Source organism: Neomonachus schauinslandi, chromosome 15 (assembly GCF_002201575.2).
Source record: "Neomonachus schauinslandi chromosome 15, ASM220157v2, whole genome shotgun sequence".
Lineage (NCBI taxonomy): Eukaryota > Metazoa > Chordata > Mammalia > Carnivora > Phocidae > Neomonachus > Neomonachus schauinslandi.
In genome coordinates, this window is record NC_058417.1 from 42,404,667 (window position 1) to 42,423,082 (window position 18,416).

At 60.7% G+C, this 18,416-nt stretch overlaps 1 protein-coding gene across 1 annotated transcript in view; it reads left to right on the forward strand.

Moving 5' to 3' along the window:
* The first annotated feature begins 693 nt into the window (after positions 1-693).
* Positions 694-18,416, forward strand: part of FMNL1 (formin like 1) — a 21,978-nt gene continuing 4,255 nt past the window's right edge. Inside the window, exons 1-13 of the mRNA XM_044921592.1 lie at positions 694-946; positions 9,125-9,208; positions 10,348-10,461; positions 11,095-11,168; positions 11,574-11,657; positions 12,038-12,175; positions 13,822-13,930; positions 14,558-14,634; positions 14,848-14,941; positions 15,887-15,961; positions 16,282-16,392; positions 17,491-17,640; positions 18,143-18,261. Of these exons, the coding sequence (XP_044777527.1) occupies positions 818-946; positions 9,125-9,208; positions 10,348-10,461; positions 11,095-11,168; positions 11,574-11,657; positions 12,038-12,175; positions 13,822-13,930; positions 14,558-14,634; positions 14,848-14,941; positions 15,887-15,961; positions 16,282-16,392; positions 17,491-17,640; positions 18,143-18,261 (1,358 nt within the window). The 5' untranslated portion in view covers positions 694-817. The remainder of the gene's footprint in view (positions 947-9,124; positions 9,209-10,347; positions 10,462-11,094; positions 11,169-11,573; positions 11,658-12,037; positions 12,176-13,821; positions 13,931-14,557; positions 14,635-14,847; positions 14,942-15,886; positions 15,962-16,281; positions 16,393-17,490; positions 17,641-18,142; positions 18,262-18,416) is intronic.

Below are 18,416 nucleotides of genomic sequence, written 5' to 3' on the forward strand. Positions count from 1 at the left end.
AGTCGGGAATCCGGGAGGGGGACCCAGTCCTTGCGCCCCAACGCCGCACCGTCATGGGTCTCCAAGCCGCGCTCGCAGTTGCTGGCAATCCTCGACAAGGAGGCTTCCCCCTCCCGACTCCCAGGCGGTGACACCGCCCCCCGCCCCCCGCCTTCCCCACCTCCCCTCACCCAGACCCCGCCGATCCCCGGCTCCGAGCGAGCGGGAGCATGCGGTTCTAGGACCCGGAGGCGCCGCCGCGCGCGCCGCCGCTTCTGCCTCGCCTCGGTCGCCTCCCGCTCCGGCAGGTGAAGCGGCGCCCGCCGCCCCCTCTGCGGCAGGTGAAGCGGGTCGGCCGCCCCCTCCCCGCCGCGCCATGGCAGCGGCGGACCCCCGGCCCGCGCCCCGCGCCCGCCCCCTCCCTCCGGCCCGCCCCCCGGGGGCCGGGTGCGTAGCGGCGGCGGCGAAATGCGGTTTGCGCGCTCGGGGAGCGACAGCAGAAGTTAGAAAATCGCCGAGGGGGGAGCCCGCGCCGCAGCTTCCTGCCCCCGGCCCAGCCCTCTGGCCCCGGCGGCCTGCAGCCTGACTTCCTCCCCCCACCCCGCAGCTCGCCGCCCGGCTCCTCGGACGGGGCCGCCCCGATGGGACGCCGCGCCCCGGCCCTCGCGCGCCGCTGAGCCGAGCGCCGCCGAGCCGAGCCCGCGCCGCCGCCGCTCGCCGCTGCCCAGCTCGCCCCCCCCCGCAACCCCTCCCCCCAGGCCCGGAGCCGCGTCCCCGGTCCCCCGGAAAGCTGGATTTCCGAGGCTGGAGGCGCCTGGCCGACTGGGTGGGGACCACCATGGGCAACGCGGCCGGCAGCGCGGAGCAGCCCGCGGGCCCCGCCGCGCCGTCCCCCAAGCAGCCCGCGGCGCCCAAGCAGCCGATGCCCGCGGCCCGAGAGCTGGAGGAGAGGTTTAACCGGGTTCTGGTGAGTGTGACCCGCCGCGCGCTGGGCGCGGGCGGGGGGCGCCAGGGGCTCGGCACGCGTCCCCGCCCCCGGGGGCTCAGGTACCGCTTGGAGATCCCCGGCCCGGTGGCTGCCCCTACAGGGGGTGGGAGTGACAGTGGCTTCTTTCAGAGTGACTTAGCACTCTCCCCCCCAAAACTTTCTTCTGCAGTCGCCCAGTCTGCCGCCCCAAGACACCCCCTTCCCCGGCGCTCCTGGGTCTACAGGTCTAAACAAAAATGTCCTGCGAGGAAGTTGGGAGCCCGGCACGCAAGGGGGTCCTGGGGCATCCCTTTCCGCACTGCACGCAGGCCCAGCCATGGGGCGCAGGTCTAGAGCATCTGCTTGTGTCTCCGGGCCAAAGATGGAAGGGTTACATTTTAACGTCCTGGGAGCTGGAGACCGAGTTCAGGTGTTTGGTCCTGATTCGTTCGTGCCTGGGCTACTGGGAGCTGGGTCCTCAGATCATGCAGAGGGAGTGTCTGTGCAGGAGAGATTGCCTGTGGGTCCTTATCTTGGACATTTCCTCCAGCCCACTGAAGGGATTAAGGTTAGGAGGGGTGGGGTCAGGATGGGTTGGTCTCTCTGGCTTGGGGTGGTGCAGAATCCTGGAACCACCCCCCACCCCCGCACCCCCCACTATCACCTGCTGGAGGAATTGGGGGGCTGGAGACTAGGCCCCTGGGGAGAGAGCCATCAGCTCAGGCTGAGCCTGGACGCAGTCAGGATGTGTTTGGGGAGGGGCTCCCGAGCAAAATCAGGGCTCCCTAAGACCTGGTGGGAGGCAGAAGTAGGGAGGGGGAAGGGCCACTCATTCTCACTTCCCTCTCCCTACCTCAGCCCTGTCCCAGGCTTCCTTCTCTAACTAATTGCCTGGTGGCCTGTCTGCTGTCAGCTCCCTTGCTGGACTCTGGGTGACAGGCGAATGAGGCTGTGCTTTTTCCCAGGGGCACTTTGCAGCCTAAGCAGGCAGGCACTGCAGGTCTGAGGGAGGGGGCCCAGGGGAGGTGCAGGCAGGCGAGCGATGCTGGCCCGCGGCAGTGCTCAGTCCGGTGTCCCCTCCATCTCCTTGACATCATTTCCCCTCCCTTGGCCAGTCATTGGGCAGTACTCGCCAGATCCTCTGCATGGCCCCTCATAAGAGTTCCTAGAAATCTTGGCTGCCCCCTCCCAGAAGGAAGGCTAGGAGGGGTTTGGAGGACTTATCGGGTGGGGTGGGGTCTGGTCTATCCTTGTGAAGGTACCTTGCTTGATTAGGGGAGAGGGAGGGACTCTGAGAGACACCTCACACGGGGCAGGCCCTGATTACCCCATCTCCCCACCTGCTTTCCTTTCCCCAAACCCATGGCCTGGCAAAGCTGAGCTGAGCTGAGCAGATGGGGGAGGGGAGGAGAATGAGGAGAGACAGTCTCTGGGGGTCCATCTGGGGAGCCTGAGTTGGTGGTGGATCTCTGGACCCCTGCCAGCCTGATGGGGGGGTAGGATATGAGTCTGTCTTCCCCCCAAGTGTGGGTCTGTGGACAGGGGTGGGACAGGCCATCAGGGTGAGGTGCGGGCCCCAGTCCGCTCTCTGTTATACGCACACTAGTGGGGAGGAGCGGTATGAATAATTCAGACCAGTGGGAAATCCAAAAGTCAAATGGTGAGGTTCTGATGCATGTGTAGTTCTTGATTGCCCTGCTTGTGTTTTGGCCTTAGCTCTGATTGGCTGAGTCTGATGCTAATCGCCATGGGGGAGTCCCTGAGTACCAGGGTGTGGAGGGCGGAGGCCCAGAGCCGGGTCTTAGAGGGTGTCTTGGTGGAGAAAGCAGCAGTAGCTGGGTAGGAATCTAGGGTGGCAGCACCCATTGGGGCTCAGCTTTCCACCCCAGCCCACAGGACCCCAGTGTGTTTATACTTGGCCTTCTTTCTGGGGAGGGATCAGCCTGTCCCTTGTCCTGTGTGAGCAGAACACACCCCACCCAAGTTCGCTTGGCTAAGAACCTGGCTCCCCTCACTCTCCACCAACAGGGGCATGAGCCCCGCCCTGGGGTGACAGCCTCGCCCCCGCCTGCAGCTGCCTGGGCTAAGTATTTGGCTAACCCCGCGGGCCTGGCAAGCAATATCGCAGGGCGCGTCTCCATCAGAGCCTGCCTCCGTGGCCAGAGTGGAGTCCTGTCCATAGTGAATGTCTACGTGGAGAAGAGCCTCCGACTGCTGAGAGTGATGGGCCCACCACCCGCCAGGAATCCCCGAGTCTTGATGGCAAACGCATAGGCCCTTCGGATATGGTCACATGGCCCCAGGGGAGCACTTCCTTTTGCTTAATCGCAGCTATTTGGTCCCTGGTGGGGAGTAGGATCCTGAGACCCAAAATCACTTCTTGGCTCCTGGCTGTGGGACCCATCTTGTGGGTGAAGGGTGCCCCCACCAAGGCCTACCCCTAGACGGGAGATGGAGCTTGCTCTCCCTTTCCCCACCATGACCTTTCTCCCATGTGGGTGGCGGGGGGCTAATTTTCTAAGGAGGCTGTGAGAGAGAGGGGTGCCCCTGCTTAAAATGGGGGTGGGGAGAAAGAGCAGGTTGAGCCAGGGTTTCCTGCTGCTGCCTTAGCAACAGTGGAGGAGTGATGGCTGCCCAGAGACACGGGCCTGCTGTGATGGTGGGAAAACCAGCCCGCCAGACTCCACGCTCTCGCCTCTCCTGCGCCGGGCCCAAGGCTCGTGTCTTCCCAGACCTTCCCCTGGAAGAGTCGGGGTTTGGGATGACAAGGCACTCTTTCCAGGCCTTCCAGAAGTTCCATGCTTACGGCCAGGCATAGGACACCCCTGATCTGTCTGGTCAGGGAGGAGCCTGTGACCTTGGGACCAAGGGACCAAGGGAAGGTGTCCCGGATGTTGTGCTTGAGGCCGAGGGTGATGCTGATCCACATGGTTCGGAGGCCGAACCATTCGGAGATGAGTTTGCCTGCTGGGGCCTGGCCCCCTGGGCTGCCCTTAGCATGTGCCCAGGGACGTAGACATTTGGGGAGGCTGTGGGGGGAGGTGAGGACAGCCTCACGCAGGGTGTGGATCCTGGAAGTCCTGCTTTCAGCTGGACCCCTTCCCCGAACAGCAGAGGTAGACTCCATTGTGTTGGCCAGCGCTCTTCTCTCGGGCGAGGCAGATGAAGTTCGGGGAGGGGTAGCTGTAGGGGTGCTCAGGCCCTGGACCTCTCATCTCTGGGGTGTCTTACATGGAGGATCCCAATGGGGCTGGGGCTGTGTGGGCAGATGATGGCCTGGACAGGCACTGTGGGGTGACATTCTTAGCAGGCAGGGCTGGCACACGCTGACCCAGGAAACCCAAGGATGTGGTAAGCATGATTCACAGGGACATCTGGGGCCAGTTGGCAAAGAGCTGGGTAAGATGGGCAGGAGCAGGTGGGGCTGCTCTGGGGGCTACCTCTGCACTTTTCCTGGGAGCATGGGGCCCTGGAAGGTGGCTCAGGCGTCCCCGCCTCTGAGAGGGGCAAGGGTTACTCTCGGGAAAAGCAGACTAGCTTCCTGAGCTCTGAGGTCATTACGCTGGGGGCTTGGATTTTGTCTTTGCCACTTATTACCTGGGTGACCTTGAGCAAGTTACTTGACCTCTCTGAACTTCAGTTTTGCCCACGGGTAGAAAGAGAATGCTGCTGGCCCAGGCTGGCCTCCTACGATTGTTGAAAGATTAAGTAGAGTTTGCTTGACCCAGAGCAAGTGCTCCAGAAACTCTCCCCGACCGTGAGGAAGGGGATGATATCGGAGCAGATAGAGTCCTCTCCATATTGGAGGCCTTCAAGGCCCCTCTGGACTGTGCCTTTCCCCTCTTCCCACCTCCATTACCGAGACCCACCAAGGTTGCCAACGTCAGCCATCACAGGCCAGGCTGCCCTCGCTGCCATCGTGCAGGTCAGCAACAGTGGGGCCTAGACCCAAAACTGCCTGGTGGCCGGAAACCACGAGAGGGAGGGCCCACCTCTCCTGGAGGGTGGGGCAGTGGTGGTTAACTGTAGCTGTGTGCACATGGGGAGGGGGTGGGGAGGCCTCCACTTCCCTCTGAGAGACGGTGTGCTGGGGGGGGGTTCCCCAGTGAGTAAGAGCTCAGTGTGGGCAACAACAGGAAGCGTAGGGTGCTGGGTGGCAGGAAATGGGGCTGGCTGTTCCTGGTTCCTCAGACGGCGGACCGGGCCCAGCCTGTCTGAAGACCCCTGGGGGTTCGGGACCCACGTTTCTCGCTGCCCTCAGTGAGAAGGAAACTGAGTCTTCTTACCAGCTTGCCAGCCAGGTCAGCTTGGGCAAGCGACTTAATCGCTCTCTGTCTCAGTTTCCCATTTGTGAACTGGAGATCATCATAGTATTTCCTGTGCAAGCTTCTTTTTGAGGTTTAAATGAGTCAGTAGATAGAAACCACTTGGCATGGCACTTAGCACAGAGTGGACGTTTGGGGAATGTGTACTGTTGGTGCTGTAATTCTCCCACCGGCTTAGATCAGCTGGGCAGTCCCTGCTGTCCTGGCTCCCCCACCTGGCTTGCCCCTTGTCCCTGCCATGGGGACCCTTCAACCCTGATGGGAGAAGCTGTGAGCTTTTTGGGGTTCTCAACACCTAATCCTGGGCCAGTAACTACAGAGTCCTCCTCTAAGTCTGGGATTGCCTAGAACTGCCCCAGAAAATCTATATACTGGAACTTTAAAACGTGAACAAAATGGATTGTGTTTGGAGATGCGCTGAGAGCTCTAAAACCAAGGTTGAGGCCATGGAGAGGTGGGCGGAGGGGAGATGGATGGGGAAGTGGGGGCTGGGGGACAGGCTGTGGAGGCCCTGTAGGGCTGGTCTGAGACTGGGCTTGGTACCCAAGTTCAAGGGCATTCTGGGACTCAAAGGGCCAGACGTCATGAGGAGAAGGTGGGCAGGTGGGTTGGGACATAGTCTGAGCTCAAGCTGAAAGTGAAACCGGAGGGTGTGGCTGTGTCCAGATGCAGACGGAGCCCGTCAGTCTCCAGGGAGACCTCTCCAGATGTCAGCACTTGGGGGAGAGTGGGTCAAGGCAGTGCTTGCAAGGGGCTGGTCTTGGGGGAGTGAGGCTGGAGGCCCCTCTTGCCCCTGGAGAGGAAGGGACGGGGGAGGGGAGAACGATCCCCATACATTCTAACAGGAAGGTTCGGAAATCAGCTCCTTTTCTCGGCCACGCCCTCAAAGATGGATCTTTTCTCCCTCTTTCCCTGACTCAAAGCCTCAAGGGCAACAGGGAAAGGGGGGCTGGAGGGTCAGTTCATTCTTGGCCAAGCCTCAGAGACAGGTCTGTTGGCTCTGGACGTTTTCACAAACTTCTGCTCATCCCACCGGCCCTCACCTCGGGGTCTCCGGTGGACTCCTCCCACCCCCCAATCTGTGAAACCCCTCTGCGCAGTGTGCATCACTGGAGAGTATTATTACATCAAAACACAGCTTCTCACTGGGTATTTCCAGGAGCTCTGGGAGCCGCGAGGCAGAAGGAAGATGTGCCTATTTTCCGGAGGAGGAGGCTGAGGCTCAAGGAGACAGAGGAGTCGTCAGGCTAGGTGGGCCCAGAAGCTGGATGTCCTGAATCCAGCCCGGGCTCTTCCTCCCCCCAGGTCCCCTCACGGGAGGCAAGTGTTTCTCCCCACTCCCCCCCGCCCCACACCTGGACCTCCCTGACCTTTCCCGTCCCACGTGAGCGCTGTCCGCCAACCTTGGACTTGTCTCTCAGCCCCCGGCCCCGTGGTACCGCCTCCTTGCCGAGGGCCCTGCGTCTGGGGTCTGGGGTCTGCAGCCGTTTCCCAGGAGGGTTTCACTCCACCCTGAGTGAGTGGCATCTTCTGGCTCCTCTCGCGCTCCTTAGGGTACCCGTCTCCCCGGTGGGCACAGCCGAGGAGCAGCAGCTAATTAGTGCTCAGCGCTGTCAGAGCTATTTCTGATTTCCGAGCCTAAATTTAGCCCGTCTGGCAGGCTGGCACGTAGCCCCTGGGGCTTGAGCACGCCCAGGTGGGGAAGGGGCAAAGGAGTGGCCCGCCCTCCACCACTGTCGGGACAGGTGGGCCCCACAGCAGAGGCCTCCCCCTCCCCGGGAGTAACCACGGGGCGGCCCCGGGGGAGTGGGCCGGGGCGCTGGTTCGGAGTCAGCGCCGGGCTCAAAGCCAGCCTGGCTCCCCGCTTCCTGGCTTGGTGACCTTGGGCAGGTCATTAAACTCATCTGTCCTTGCACCTGTAAGATGGGACGGGTGGTGCCGACGGTGGTGGTGAGGCTGTCCCCCGCGGGGAGGGCTCAGAGCAGAGCATTAGTTAGCATTAGCTGCTGCCTCTAGAAGTGCCACTGGGCCCATTCCAGGAACCAGACGGGTCCCTGGGGTGGGTGAGGGCCCGGAAAGACCCATGTTGGGAAGCGGCTGTCCCCTGTAAGGCTCAGTGGCTGGGGCTCAGCCACCCCCCTCACTCCTCCTCACCCCCCTTCCCCGCCACCCCCTCTCTCCTCTGAGTCGGCTACCGCTCCAAGTTTCCCTGACATTGGCTGCCTCCCAGCCTCCCCCTTCCCCCTGAGCCTCGCCCCACTCTGCCCTGCTGCACCCTGGATCTCTGTGGAGATCCAGGAAAGAGAGAGACAGTGATGGAGAAGGGTCCGAGGGAGGCCTTGCCCTCAGCTCCAAGGGCCCTTCCTGGGCAATCGGTCAGTGGTGGCAGGAGCCGTTCTGGCTACTGGTGGCTTGGGGGAGGGCAGCAGAGGAGACAGCAGCGGTTTCCTCAATCCAGGGGCTCACTTTCGCAATGGGGAGAAGAATGACGTACCCCCATCCCCAGCTGGCCTGGGGGGCCCGGTGGGTAGGCCGTTTCACCTCTCAAGTGGGGCACCCGCCGGAAAGCTTGGGCAATGGGGCCTGAGAGCAGCCAGCTTCCTGTTGTCTGGGACTGACCTAAGGCAGTGATTTTTGGGGGTGAGGTCTGGCCAGAGCCCCAGAACTAGGCCCAGCGCCCCAGCGAGGAAGCTGGCTGCAGAGCCTCGGGTGGGTGTGGCCCCCTCTGTGCTCCAGCTGTGGCCCCCTCTCAGGCCCTTGTGACCGAGGCTGTGTAGTGACCCACCAGAGCTGGTGACAGGGGCCCTCTGACTCTGGGCTGGGGATCCCTGGGGACTCCCACATCCCCAGCGGGACGGAACTCCTTGAGGGCAAGAACTCTTTTGGGGCCTGACGCCTAGGAGACCCTCTTTTAGCCTGGGGTTTACTGAATTGGGGTAGACTGGCGTCATCTTCTGTGTCTATTAGGAAGACACGCCAAGTTCAGGGGGGCCAGGGATGCCCTGGTGCTGGCAGCACCGGGCAGGACCCTACACCCGCCCTGTGAGGGAGAAGCTGGATGGGCACGGCTGTGGCTGGGGGAGGAGGACCAGGCAGAGCAATGCTGACCTTTCTTAGCTCCTGAGGAGAGTCCCAGCCTGGGCCACCAGCACCACAGACCCAGCATGCTGGCTGCCGGCCCCAGTTCCTGTGGCTGGGTGACCCTTCCCCAGGAATCCCCCCCTGCCCCTCCAGCCGTGATGCGCCTGCTTGGAGTTCCCTGCCTGTCTGACAAGCTCCCTTGACTTGTCTCAGTCTCCTCCTTCTAGAAGTGATGAGGAGGGAGGGCGCTGGAGAGGGATGAGGAGGACACAGCTGTTTCCACCCTGGCAAGAGGTTTCCTGGTGTTTGTGAGACATTGGTGCCCTGGGCCCGGGCCGCACGTAGTCCCCGTGGTGTGTGGTGGCACGCAGGAGTGGGGCACAATGGGGCCTGGCTGGAGATGGATCCCGCCCAAGTGCAAGAAGAGATGGTACCCTCTTATTGCACATGGGGAAGTGACCAGAGGTGCCAGAGGCCCCAGGAAGTTAGGCTGAGAACCCATGCCCTTACCATCACGGCCGACGTGCGGGGAGGTGGTGTACGGATGACAGAGCCCGGGCCCTGGGGTCAGGCAGCCTCAGGGCCAAATCCCGGTGTCGCTTTCTAGCTTTGGGCCTCGGTTTTCTCATTGGCTAATCTACTTATCTCCTGGCGAGAGAGGGTGACAGGGATTCATGAGGATGACAGATCTCCTAGGGAGCTGACCCCATGCCTTGCCCCTCACATTGGGGCCCCAGGCTCCGGGTCCTTACCTTGTCCTCCCCCTCCCCAGAACTGCATGAACTTGCCCCCGGACAAAGTGCAGCTGCTGAGCCAGTATGACAACGAGAAGAAGTGGGAGCTCATTTGTGACCAGGTGGGTACCAGCCCCTTCCGGCATCAGGGTGCCCTGCCCTGGCCAGGCTGGGGCTGGCAGGAGGGGGGGCACTGCCACGCTGCTGGGAGGGCCAAGACCCTGCCCAGAGGCCTGTGTAGCATCTGCACAGGATGCTGGGGGTGTCTTCAAGACTCTACAGTCTCCTTCTCTTGGACATGGGCCTCTCCAAGGACCTTATGAGTCCCTAGCAGGGCTGGGTCTGCCCTCTGAAGAGCTGGCAGGGGCTAGTGCGGGGCACTGGCCAATCCAGCCGGGCCATGTCACCGTCCTCCTTGCTGGGCTTCTTGGAGCAGCCTCTTTTGACCCTCCAGCTCTGGGCTGGGGAGGAGAGGGGGCAACCCTAGGGTTGGGCCTCTTTGACCCCATGGGAGGTGAGGAGGAAGGGGCAGCATCCCCGTCCTTCTTTTGCTTGGGCCCAGAGGAACTAGTGTCAACCAAGCAACAGCCCGAAGGTGACCAGTTCCCAAGTGGCAGAGCAAGAACTAGAAGCCCTGTCTCCTGGTGCTCGGTCCGGCACCTGGGTTTGCACCTTCGCGGCTCACCGGGTGCCCCTGCCTCTCCGGCTCCTAGGGCTGCTGTCTGTGGTGGCAGGGAAGACCCCTCTGGCGCTGCTGGGCCAGGGTGGGGACCTCGTTCAGTGAGGGAGGGAGGCTGGGGGTGGGGAGGTGGGGAGCAAGGAGCCTCCCCTGGGAGCCAGCGCTGGGCCTTCGGCTCCTGCTAATGGACTGGAATGGGATAAGCAGGCTGTGCAGGAGTCTGGCGGGTAAGGGCTGGGCCCGGGCGGCAGGGTGAGCAGCTGCTTCCAGAGGCTTTGGGGCTGGGGTAGGGGTCCCTGCCCGCCCCCCGCCACCAGGGCGGGGTGTGTGACAGTAGTCACACCTCCAAACCCCACCTCAGGACCGCACTAGGGCTGTGGCTCGTGAGGCCAGCGTGGGGAGCAAAGGTCCCGGACTCGGGTCTTTTAAAGCAGCCTGGTGGGTGGTTTGGTTAGATCTTCAGTATTTCAGAGGGGTCTTCAGATAGCCTGGGACCCGGGGTCAGAGCTGAGGATGGGATTCTGGGGCAGGGGCTGGGGTAACTCTAGCTGTTGCACTGTTCACCCCATTCCGTCTCCCCAGGAGCGGTTTCAAGTCAAGAACCCTCCCACCGCCTATATCCAGAAGCTGAAGAGCTACCTGGATACCGGTGGGGTCAGCCGCAAGGGAGCGACGGACTGGATGTCTAACCTGGGGGTATATGTCTCCCCCTTTTTCTCTGGCCCTTCCCCCCTGCCGCACCTTCCAAGCTCTGGGCAGTTAGAGTAACTGTGTGAATAAACTTTCTGGTGGCCTTTGTGGGTATGTGTATGAATGTGCGTGTATACTTTTAGGGGATTGAGGGGGCCCTGGGCAGGCTCCTTTGCCTAGCTGTGGAGGCTTACACGGGTCCACTCGTGTGCACTGTGCAGTGTGTGTGCACGGGGTGGACGGGTGTGTACTACGTGTGTGCTTTCGTGTCCGCACATGGTTGTGAGTGTGTACCCTTGGGTCCACGTGTAGATGTGCATGTGCATGCATGCGCGTGCGTGCACACGTGTGTATGTAGCCCAGGTGTCCGTGTATGCATGTACCCAGGGCGCTTGTGTATGGATGTGTGTGTGTGTGTGCTGCACAGATAGTCGTATTTGAATGTGTGTGTACCCTGAGGCTCTGTGTGTGTGCATGTGTGTGCGCCCTCGTCTGTGTGCGGGGCTGTGTGTAGCCCGAGATGCTTACTCCGCCAAGCAGGCGCGTGGAGGTGGTGGGGGAGGCTGAGCGTGAAAGGCCAGCCGTGGTGGTGGGGGCGCTCAGGCTTCACCCACCAGACTCTCCTGTTCTTGGTCCCAGTTTAAGAGGCGAGTTCAGGAGTCCACACAGGTGCTGCGGGAGCTGGAGATCTCCCTGAGAACAAACCACATTGGGTGAGCAAGGGCTCAGATTTCCCTCTTGGGGGCCTCGGAGAGCTCTGTCCCCAGGCAGCTCCTGGGGCTTCCCCTTGCTACTCCCCCGTCACCCCCCAACACCCCCCATCCCCGCATAGGCCATGCCTGCGGGGCCCCTCTGGGTTGGGGTGTCCAGTACAGCTTCCCTGCCTCCTCTCCTGCCTACCCTCTGTTCACCCCTTGAGGCATGGCGGGGCCATGGGTCCTACCTGAGCCCCCTAGCACCCTCTAGCCTCACTGGGTCTTTTGAGGTTGGGGCTGGCTGGTGTCTCGGGCGTGGGGTGGGGGATGAGCAGCCCCGGGGCCCTGGCCGTGCCTGTTCCGTGCCCAGTCTGGGCAGGACCTCGCTCCTGGCTGGAACTCAGGGAGCCCTGTGCCCTGCAGGTGGGTGGAGGAGTTCCTCAACGAGGAGAACCGCGGCCTGGATGTGCTCCTTGAGTACCTGGCCTTTGCCCAGTGCTCCGTCACGTAAGCCTCCTGCCCCGGCCTCACGCTGCTTCTCAGAGCCCTGGTCCGTGCTTCCCTGTACCTCATCCATGCCTCCGGCCACATCCATGTGGTGCCGCCCCAGCCCACCCTGGGCTCACGCACACCGCACCCGCGCGGTGGGTGATGTCCCTTCCTCAGGGCCTGCATGGACAGGGAGGGATGTGGCCTGGGGTGGCCAGCTGGGACCTGGGCGGCTTACTCTTCTGTTCCATCATTCCCTGGCCCCCTCCTCTGCCCAGCACAGCACCGAGCACAGCCCCTGATCTCCCCTGCACATACCTCTCTCCCCTCAGCGCTCCCTGCCCTGCCCTCAAGGGCCCCTGCAGGGTGGGCCTTCAGCCCCACTCTAACCCCTGCAGGTATGACATGGAGAGCACAGACAACGGGGTCCCCGGCTCAGAGAAGAGCAAGCCCCTGGAGCAGTCCGTGGAAGATCTCAGCAAGGGGCCGCCCTCGTCCTTGCCTCCCCAGCCCAAGAGCCGCCACCTGACCATCAAGTACGTGGGTCCCCTTGCAGGGTGGCAGGGGGAATAGAAGATTCACCCCTAGACCGTTGCACCCTGCCAGCCCCGCCCCAGGCCCTTGGGGGTGGTGGGAGGGGCAGCCTGGCATTGGGGGTCACAGTAAAGGCCTCGAGCAGGGCTTGAGAGATGGGTGTGTTAAGAAGCCTTCCAGGGATGGGCACCTAGGTACTGGAATCTGGGTGGGTCTGGGATAAGGAAGGTGTTTCTGGGTTGGTGAGACCTCCCTTGTACCTATCTAACTCCCTCTTCTTTCCTGTGCGGCCTCCAGGTGCCCCCCCTCTCCCCGGTACGTAGCCACCTGGGGGCAGGTGCATGCCTGGTTGGCTCCCTGGGTGGGGGTGGGGTTCGGTGGGGTGTTCAGCTGACACCCCTGGGTTCACCTGCTGTGGATAGGCCACCCCACCCTAATGCAGGACATCCTGCTGGGAGGCGGGGAGAGGGAAGAAGACAGCCCTGGGGCCTCATGTGGACCCCCAGCTTCCATCCTTCCAACTTTGGTCTTAGGGACCTACTTCATATTAAGCCCCAAACTCTCACAATATGTTCCTTTGTTTGCTCATTCATTCACTCATTTAACAAATATTTTATAGCATTTCCTATGTATCAGGCATGGTAGCAGGTGCTCAGGAGAGAGAGAGATCACCCTGGCTTTGGGAGCCCTTGGTCTAGAAGGGGACAATGTTGGACAGGCTATCGTGGAGGTGTGACCGGGAGCTCTGAGAGGGGAGGTGGCTACCTCCCGGGGCATCAGGAAGGTCTTCCAGAAGAGAGAGCACTGGAACTATGTCTCGCAGATGGATACGGGCTTTACAGGCAGTGATGGGGACAGGGAGGGGCATTCCAGGTGGAAGGAACAGCATGAGCAAAGACTCAGGCATATCTGAGCAATGACGGGAGAAGGATGATGTGGCAGATGGAGGGAGGTGGTAGGGCTTCCCAGTGTTGTTGGAAACACAATAGAATTGTCAAGAGGCACTGATGTGGAAGTCATGATGGACAGTTCTGCAACAAGGAAAAAAAAAATACATATTTTTTAGCAAAGAATTATCAAGGACGCTCTTAGCACTTACTATGTATCAGGCACTGTTCTAAGCTCATTTCATAGTCCCCAAAACCCTATCAGGAAGGTACTATTATTACCATTCCTGTTTTACAAATGAGGAAACTGAGGCACAGGGTGATTAAATAAACTTGCCTAGTAAGTGGTGGCCGGGGATTTGAACCCAGGCAGTCTGAATTCAGAGTTGGCCTTTCAAGATGGCCGATTAGCCCATGAGGCTGGGAGCGCCACCTTGTGGAGAGCATTTCCATGGTGATTTCCAGGCTTTGGCTGTCTTCCCTCTATAGGCTGTCTACCCCCACAACACAGCAACCCTTTTTGATGCCAAGTTGCTGTTAAGGGTCTTTGCCTTCCTGAAGCCCCTCTGTACCCCCTTGCAGCATGCCAGGCCCAAGGCCTCGGGACCAAGGAAGCCTTCCTGCCCTCAGCCGGCCTCTTTGGGTGGGTGGGTGGGAATCAATTGCCTAATGTTCCAGATATGCCTTGTGGGGGGGGGAGGGGTTGTGGGAAGCCGGGTGTAGGACTCTGAGCCCTGCTGCCTCCCCCCTACTCCGCCCAGGCTGACCCCTGCCCACAGCAGGAAGGCCCTGCGGAATTCTCGCATCGTTAGCCAGAAGGATGACGTCCACGTGTGCATCATGTGCTTGCGCGCCATCATGAACTACCAGGTTGGTCAGCGAGCGTGAGGCACTGGGGGGCCCCGGGGGAGCTGGGCCCGTCCTCACTGGGGGCTGCCTAAGCCACTGGGGTTCAGGGACCCACTGTCCCCCCCAGCCCCGACCTTGTTCCCTGCTGGAGAACCCTGGGGATGGGGGCTGTTGAGGGTCTTGAGGACGATGAGGCTTGAGGGGAAGCCCAGATTTCTGCCCCCTCCTGGTCAGGTCCCCTGGAGTACCCTGGACATGACTGGGTCAGGGACATGCCTCCTGTGGGGACCTAGGCACCCCCACCAGGGAAGGCTGAACACAGCGCCCTCAGGGACAGCCGCTCTGGGTGATTCTGTTTGGAGGAGTGGCTGGTGCGGCCAGTCCTCCTTCACTGAGCCGGCTCTTGAGGGCTCACTGTGTCCAAGGTGCCGAATCCTGACCCTGGCTTTTGAACAAAGTTATTTAAAAAGAGGGGCCAGGCTCTGGCCGCCACAGAAAAGGCTGTGGTTGGCTCTGAAGAACTTCCCAAGCCTGAGGGCAGTGGGAGACCAGGAGGCAATGGCCCTGCCAGTGCCTGAGGTGCTGGGCAGGCCAGTCTGGCAGTCCTGGGGGTCTGCCTGGAGGAGCTGACCTTTCCTCTCTCGCCAGTCTGGCTTCAGCCTCGTCATGACCCACCCAGCCTGTGTCAATGAGATTGCTCTGAGCCTCAACAACAAGAACCCCAGGTGAGGTCCGGGCCCCTCACCTTTCTCCACGTCTGGATTCTCCTGCCACTTCACCCCTGGCTACTCTGCTCCCCCATTCTCAGGACTGCTGACCAGGCTCATCCCACCCCTACTCCCCATCAGCTGCCCTCCCTGCACTCCCACAGCCAGGCCCACCCGCAGCCTTGCTGTGGGGCCTGCTTTCAAGGGGTAAACTGGCCCTCCTGTCCCCAGAACCAAGGCTCTGGTGCTGGAGCTGCTGGCGGCCGTGTGCCTGGTTCGAGGAGGGCATGACATCATCCTGGCGGCCTTTGACAACTTCAAGGAGGTACTGAAGCCCCCCCACCCCAACAGGTGCTTGCTCTCTAGGGCTGCTTGGAGTCCTGTGGCTGGCAGTTGCGGCCTCCGCTGGGGGCAGCTGGGAGTGTTGGGCAGGCATTTGGGGAGCACAGGGTGGGGATAATCTGGGATGGGGAAGCTTTAAAGGGCAGGAGCCAGGTCACGTAGGGGCACTGCCTGGGGCGACAAGGACAACTATGGGGATCTGCTGAACCTCTGACCCTCAGCCTGGCCAGATCCAAACTGAGCTTGGTCCATGCATCTCCGGGTTGCATACATACGCCTCCGGGTTGCATACATACATCTCCGGGTTGCATACATACTCTGGCTAAGTGGATGCATGAGAATATGATGCATAAGGTGGGGTACGGTCATTCATTCCCTTAATGACTATTTGTTGAGTGCCTACTATGTGTCAGGCACAGAGTGGGCACTTGGGATGCATCAGTGAGCAAAAGAAACAAAGAAGGCAGGGGAGGACAGATAATAAACAATATACTAAATGAGCAGATTATATAATGTATCTGAAAACGGTGGACACTGAGGAACAAGAGCAGGCTGCCAGAGGGGCAGGAGGAACGGGTCACAGGGTGGACAGGGAGGCCTCCCGGAGATGGTGAAGCTTGAGCAAAGCTGTGAGGGAAGTGAGAGGCTTGGTGTGGTGGCGATCTCGAGTAAGAGCACACCAGGCACACGGAACTGCAGGTGCAAAGGCCCTGAGGTGGGAAGGTGCCAGGACACCAGTGCGGCCAGTGTAGTAAGTGAAGGGAGGGCTGGGGGAGATGGAGAGGGAGGGGAGGTTTTGAGCAGAAGAGCGACGTGGCCTGACTTCGATTTAGTGGGGAGGAGCCCGTAGAAAGACAAGGGTGGTGGCTGGAAATGGCTTGGGAGGTGTGTCCCTGGGGCCCTCATGACAGCCATTCTCCCCATCCAGGTGTGTGGGGAGCAGCACCGCTTCGAAAAGCTGATGGAATATTTCCAGAAAGAGGACAGCAACATTGACTTCATGGTGAGCTCGGGAGCCCAGGCTGGGCCTGGCCACCCTGGCCACCCTCGGTGTGAGGAGCAGCCTGGGGGCCGGGGTCTCCGGCTTCTGGGCTCTCCTCCTGCGAAGTATGAGGACTGAGTGGCTGGTCGGGGAAGGGTGGATGTCAGAGACAGGGAAGCTGGAGGGAGGGGACCTGGGGGAGAAATATGGGTAGGGCCAAAGCTGGGTTTGCTGAGTGAGAAATGGGGAAAAGGAGAGACTTGGGAGTAAATGGGGGACAGAAGGCACTGAGCACCCCTACCCGGAGGGTCACAGCCCTGCTTGTGGGCTCTGCTTCCCAGGTGGCCTGCATGCAGTTCATCAACATTGTGGTCCACTCCGTGGAGAACATGAACTTCCGTGTCTTCCTGCAATATGAGTTCACACACCTGGGCCTGGACTTGTACTTGGAGGTGAGCCGTGCATCCCCCCGCTGGGACTTAACCACTCACCAACTGCAGAGTGTGGCTCTGTGCTTAGCAGCGTGGGTGTTGAGGTCAGGCAGATCTGGTTCAAATCCCGACTCTGCCCCTTCCAAGCCCATGTGACTTTGGATAGGTTTCTTCTTCTCTCGGAGTCTCATTTTTCCCATCTGTGAAACAAGAGAATCATAAAGGTAATAATGATTCTCAATAGAATGAGGCAGAACGTTTTCTGCCACCTTATAGGCACGTGGTCCATGGAGCTATTATCACAGGCACCGGAACAGGCTCTGGGTGGCCCTGGGTCTGTCTGGCTTTGGGAGCATCAGCCTCAGACAGGTTCTGACTGAAGCGCATAATGGGGAGCACGGAGATATTGGGCCACAGTGGGAGCTGGCTCAGGTTGGATGCGTCCAGGTCCTAGAGGAGTTCCTTGCCCTGGGGATGGTAGGCAGAGGGGCTTGGCACTTCCTGGTCCAGCCTGTGCAGAGAAGCTGCAGGTTCCCCGATTCCTTTGGGAGGCTTCTTGGAGGAGCAGGGCCTTTGGGATTGGATTTCTGAAAGCCAAAAGGTGAAAAGCTGGTGGGGGTGATATATCCATGCAGGGGAATATTATTCAGCCATGTAAGGGAATGAAGTAGTGATACATGCTACCACATGGAGGAACCTTAAAAGTATTATGCTAAGTGAAAGAAGCCAGACACAAAAGCCCCAAAACTGTATGATTCCTTTATATGAACATCCAGAAGAGATAAGTCCACAGGGACAGAAGGTCGATTGGCAGTGGCCAGCGGTCGGGGGAGGAGCGAATAGGGACTGACTGCGAACAGGTACAGGGGTTCTTCTGGGGTGATGAAAATGTTCTGGAATTAGACAGTGGTGATGTTTGCACAACCCTGTGAATATACGAAAAACTACTGAATTCTATGCTTTAAAATAATGAATTTTATGGTATGTCAATTATATCTCAATAATAAAAAAAAAAGCACGCTGGGGCTCAGGCCCCTCCCTCTAGGCCCTAGGGGTGAGGGGGGGTCCTGGAAAGACCCCTCAGCTCCGGCCTCACCCTGCTCTTTCCGTCCGGGGCAGAGGCTGCGGCTCACCGAGAGTGACAAGCTGCAGGTGCAGATTCAAGCATACTTGGACAACGTTTTTGACGTGGGTGCGCTGCTGGAGGATACTGAGACCAAGAACGCGGTGCTGGAGCACATGGAGGAGCTGCAGGAGCAGGCAGCCCTGGTGAGAGCCGCTCCCCAACTCGGCCCAGCACATAGGAGGCCCCCGGGGCCTCACACCGGCATCAGGCATTAGTTCTGGGTAGGAGTAGCGGGTGGCTGTCTGCCTGGCCCCTGACTTGGACCTGAATCCAAATCTCGAATCCTGTGGCCTCTTTCTCAGTGAGCCTTCACTGGGCTCCTACCCTGCGGGACCTCTGAGGAAGGCAGGCCGTTCCTCTCCCGGCGCTCGGAGCCCACACCCTGGCTTGGGTGGAACTGGGTGCCTGGCGCCCGTCCTGGCCCAGTCTTTCTCCACCCACCTCCCTCCTCAGGGGTGCCTTGGTTCCTCCTCCCGAGAGAATGTTAGTGCCCTCAGGATCTCACCTACTTGAGTTCAAGTGCCAGGCTCAGCCCACCCGCTAGGCACGTCCGGAAGCCTCCCCCAGCCCTGCAGGCAGGCGTGCCTGCTGCCGCCCCCTCAGTGCCCAGCGGCGGGTGGGGGCTCACCATGAGCTGTGCCACAGCTGACAGAGAAGCTTCGGGACGCGGAGAACGAATCCATGGCCAAGATCGCCGAGCTGGAAAAGCAGCTAAGCCAGGCTCGAAAGGAGTTGGAGACCCTGCGGGTGAGGCTGGGGGCTGAGGGGGCCGGGCCAGGCTCCCAAGACCTGGCCCGGTGGGGCTTCTAGGCTTGACACTAACTCTACCCGGGCAAGAGGGTGGGGGCTCTGTGCCAGGCCTGCTGGGAGGCACTGACCTCCCCCCCCCCCCCCCCCCCCCCCCCCCCCCCCCCCCCCC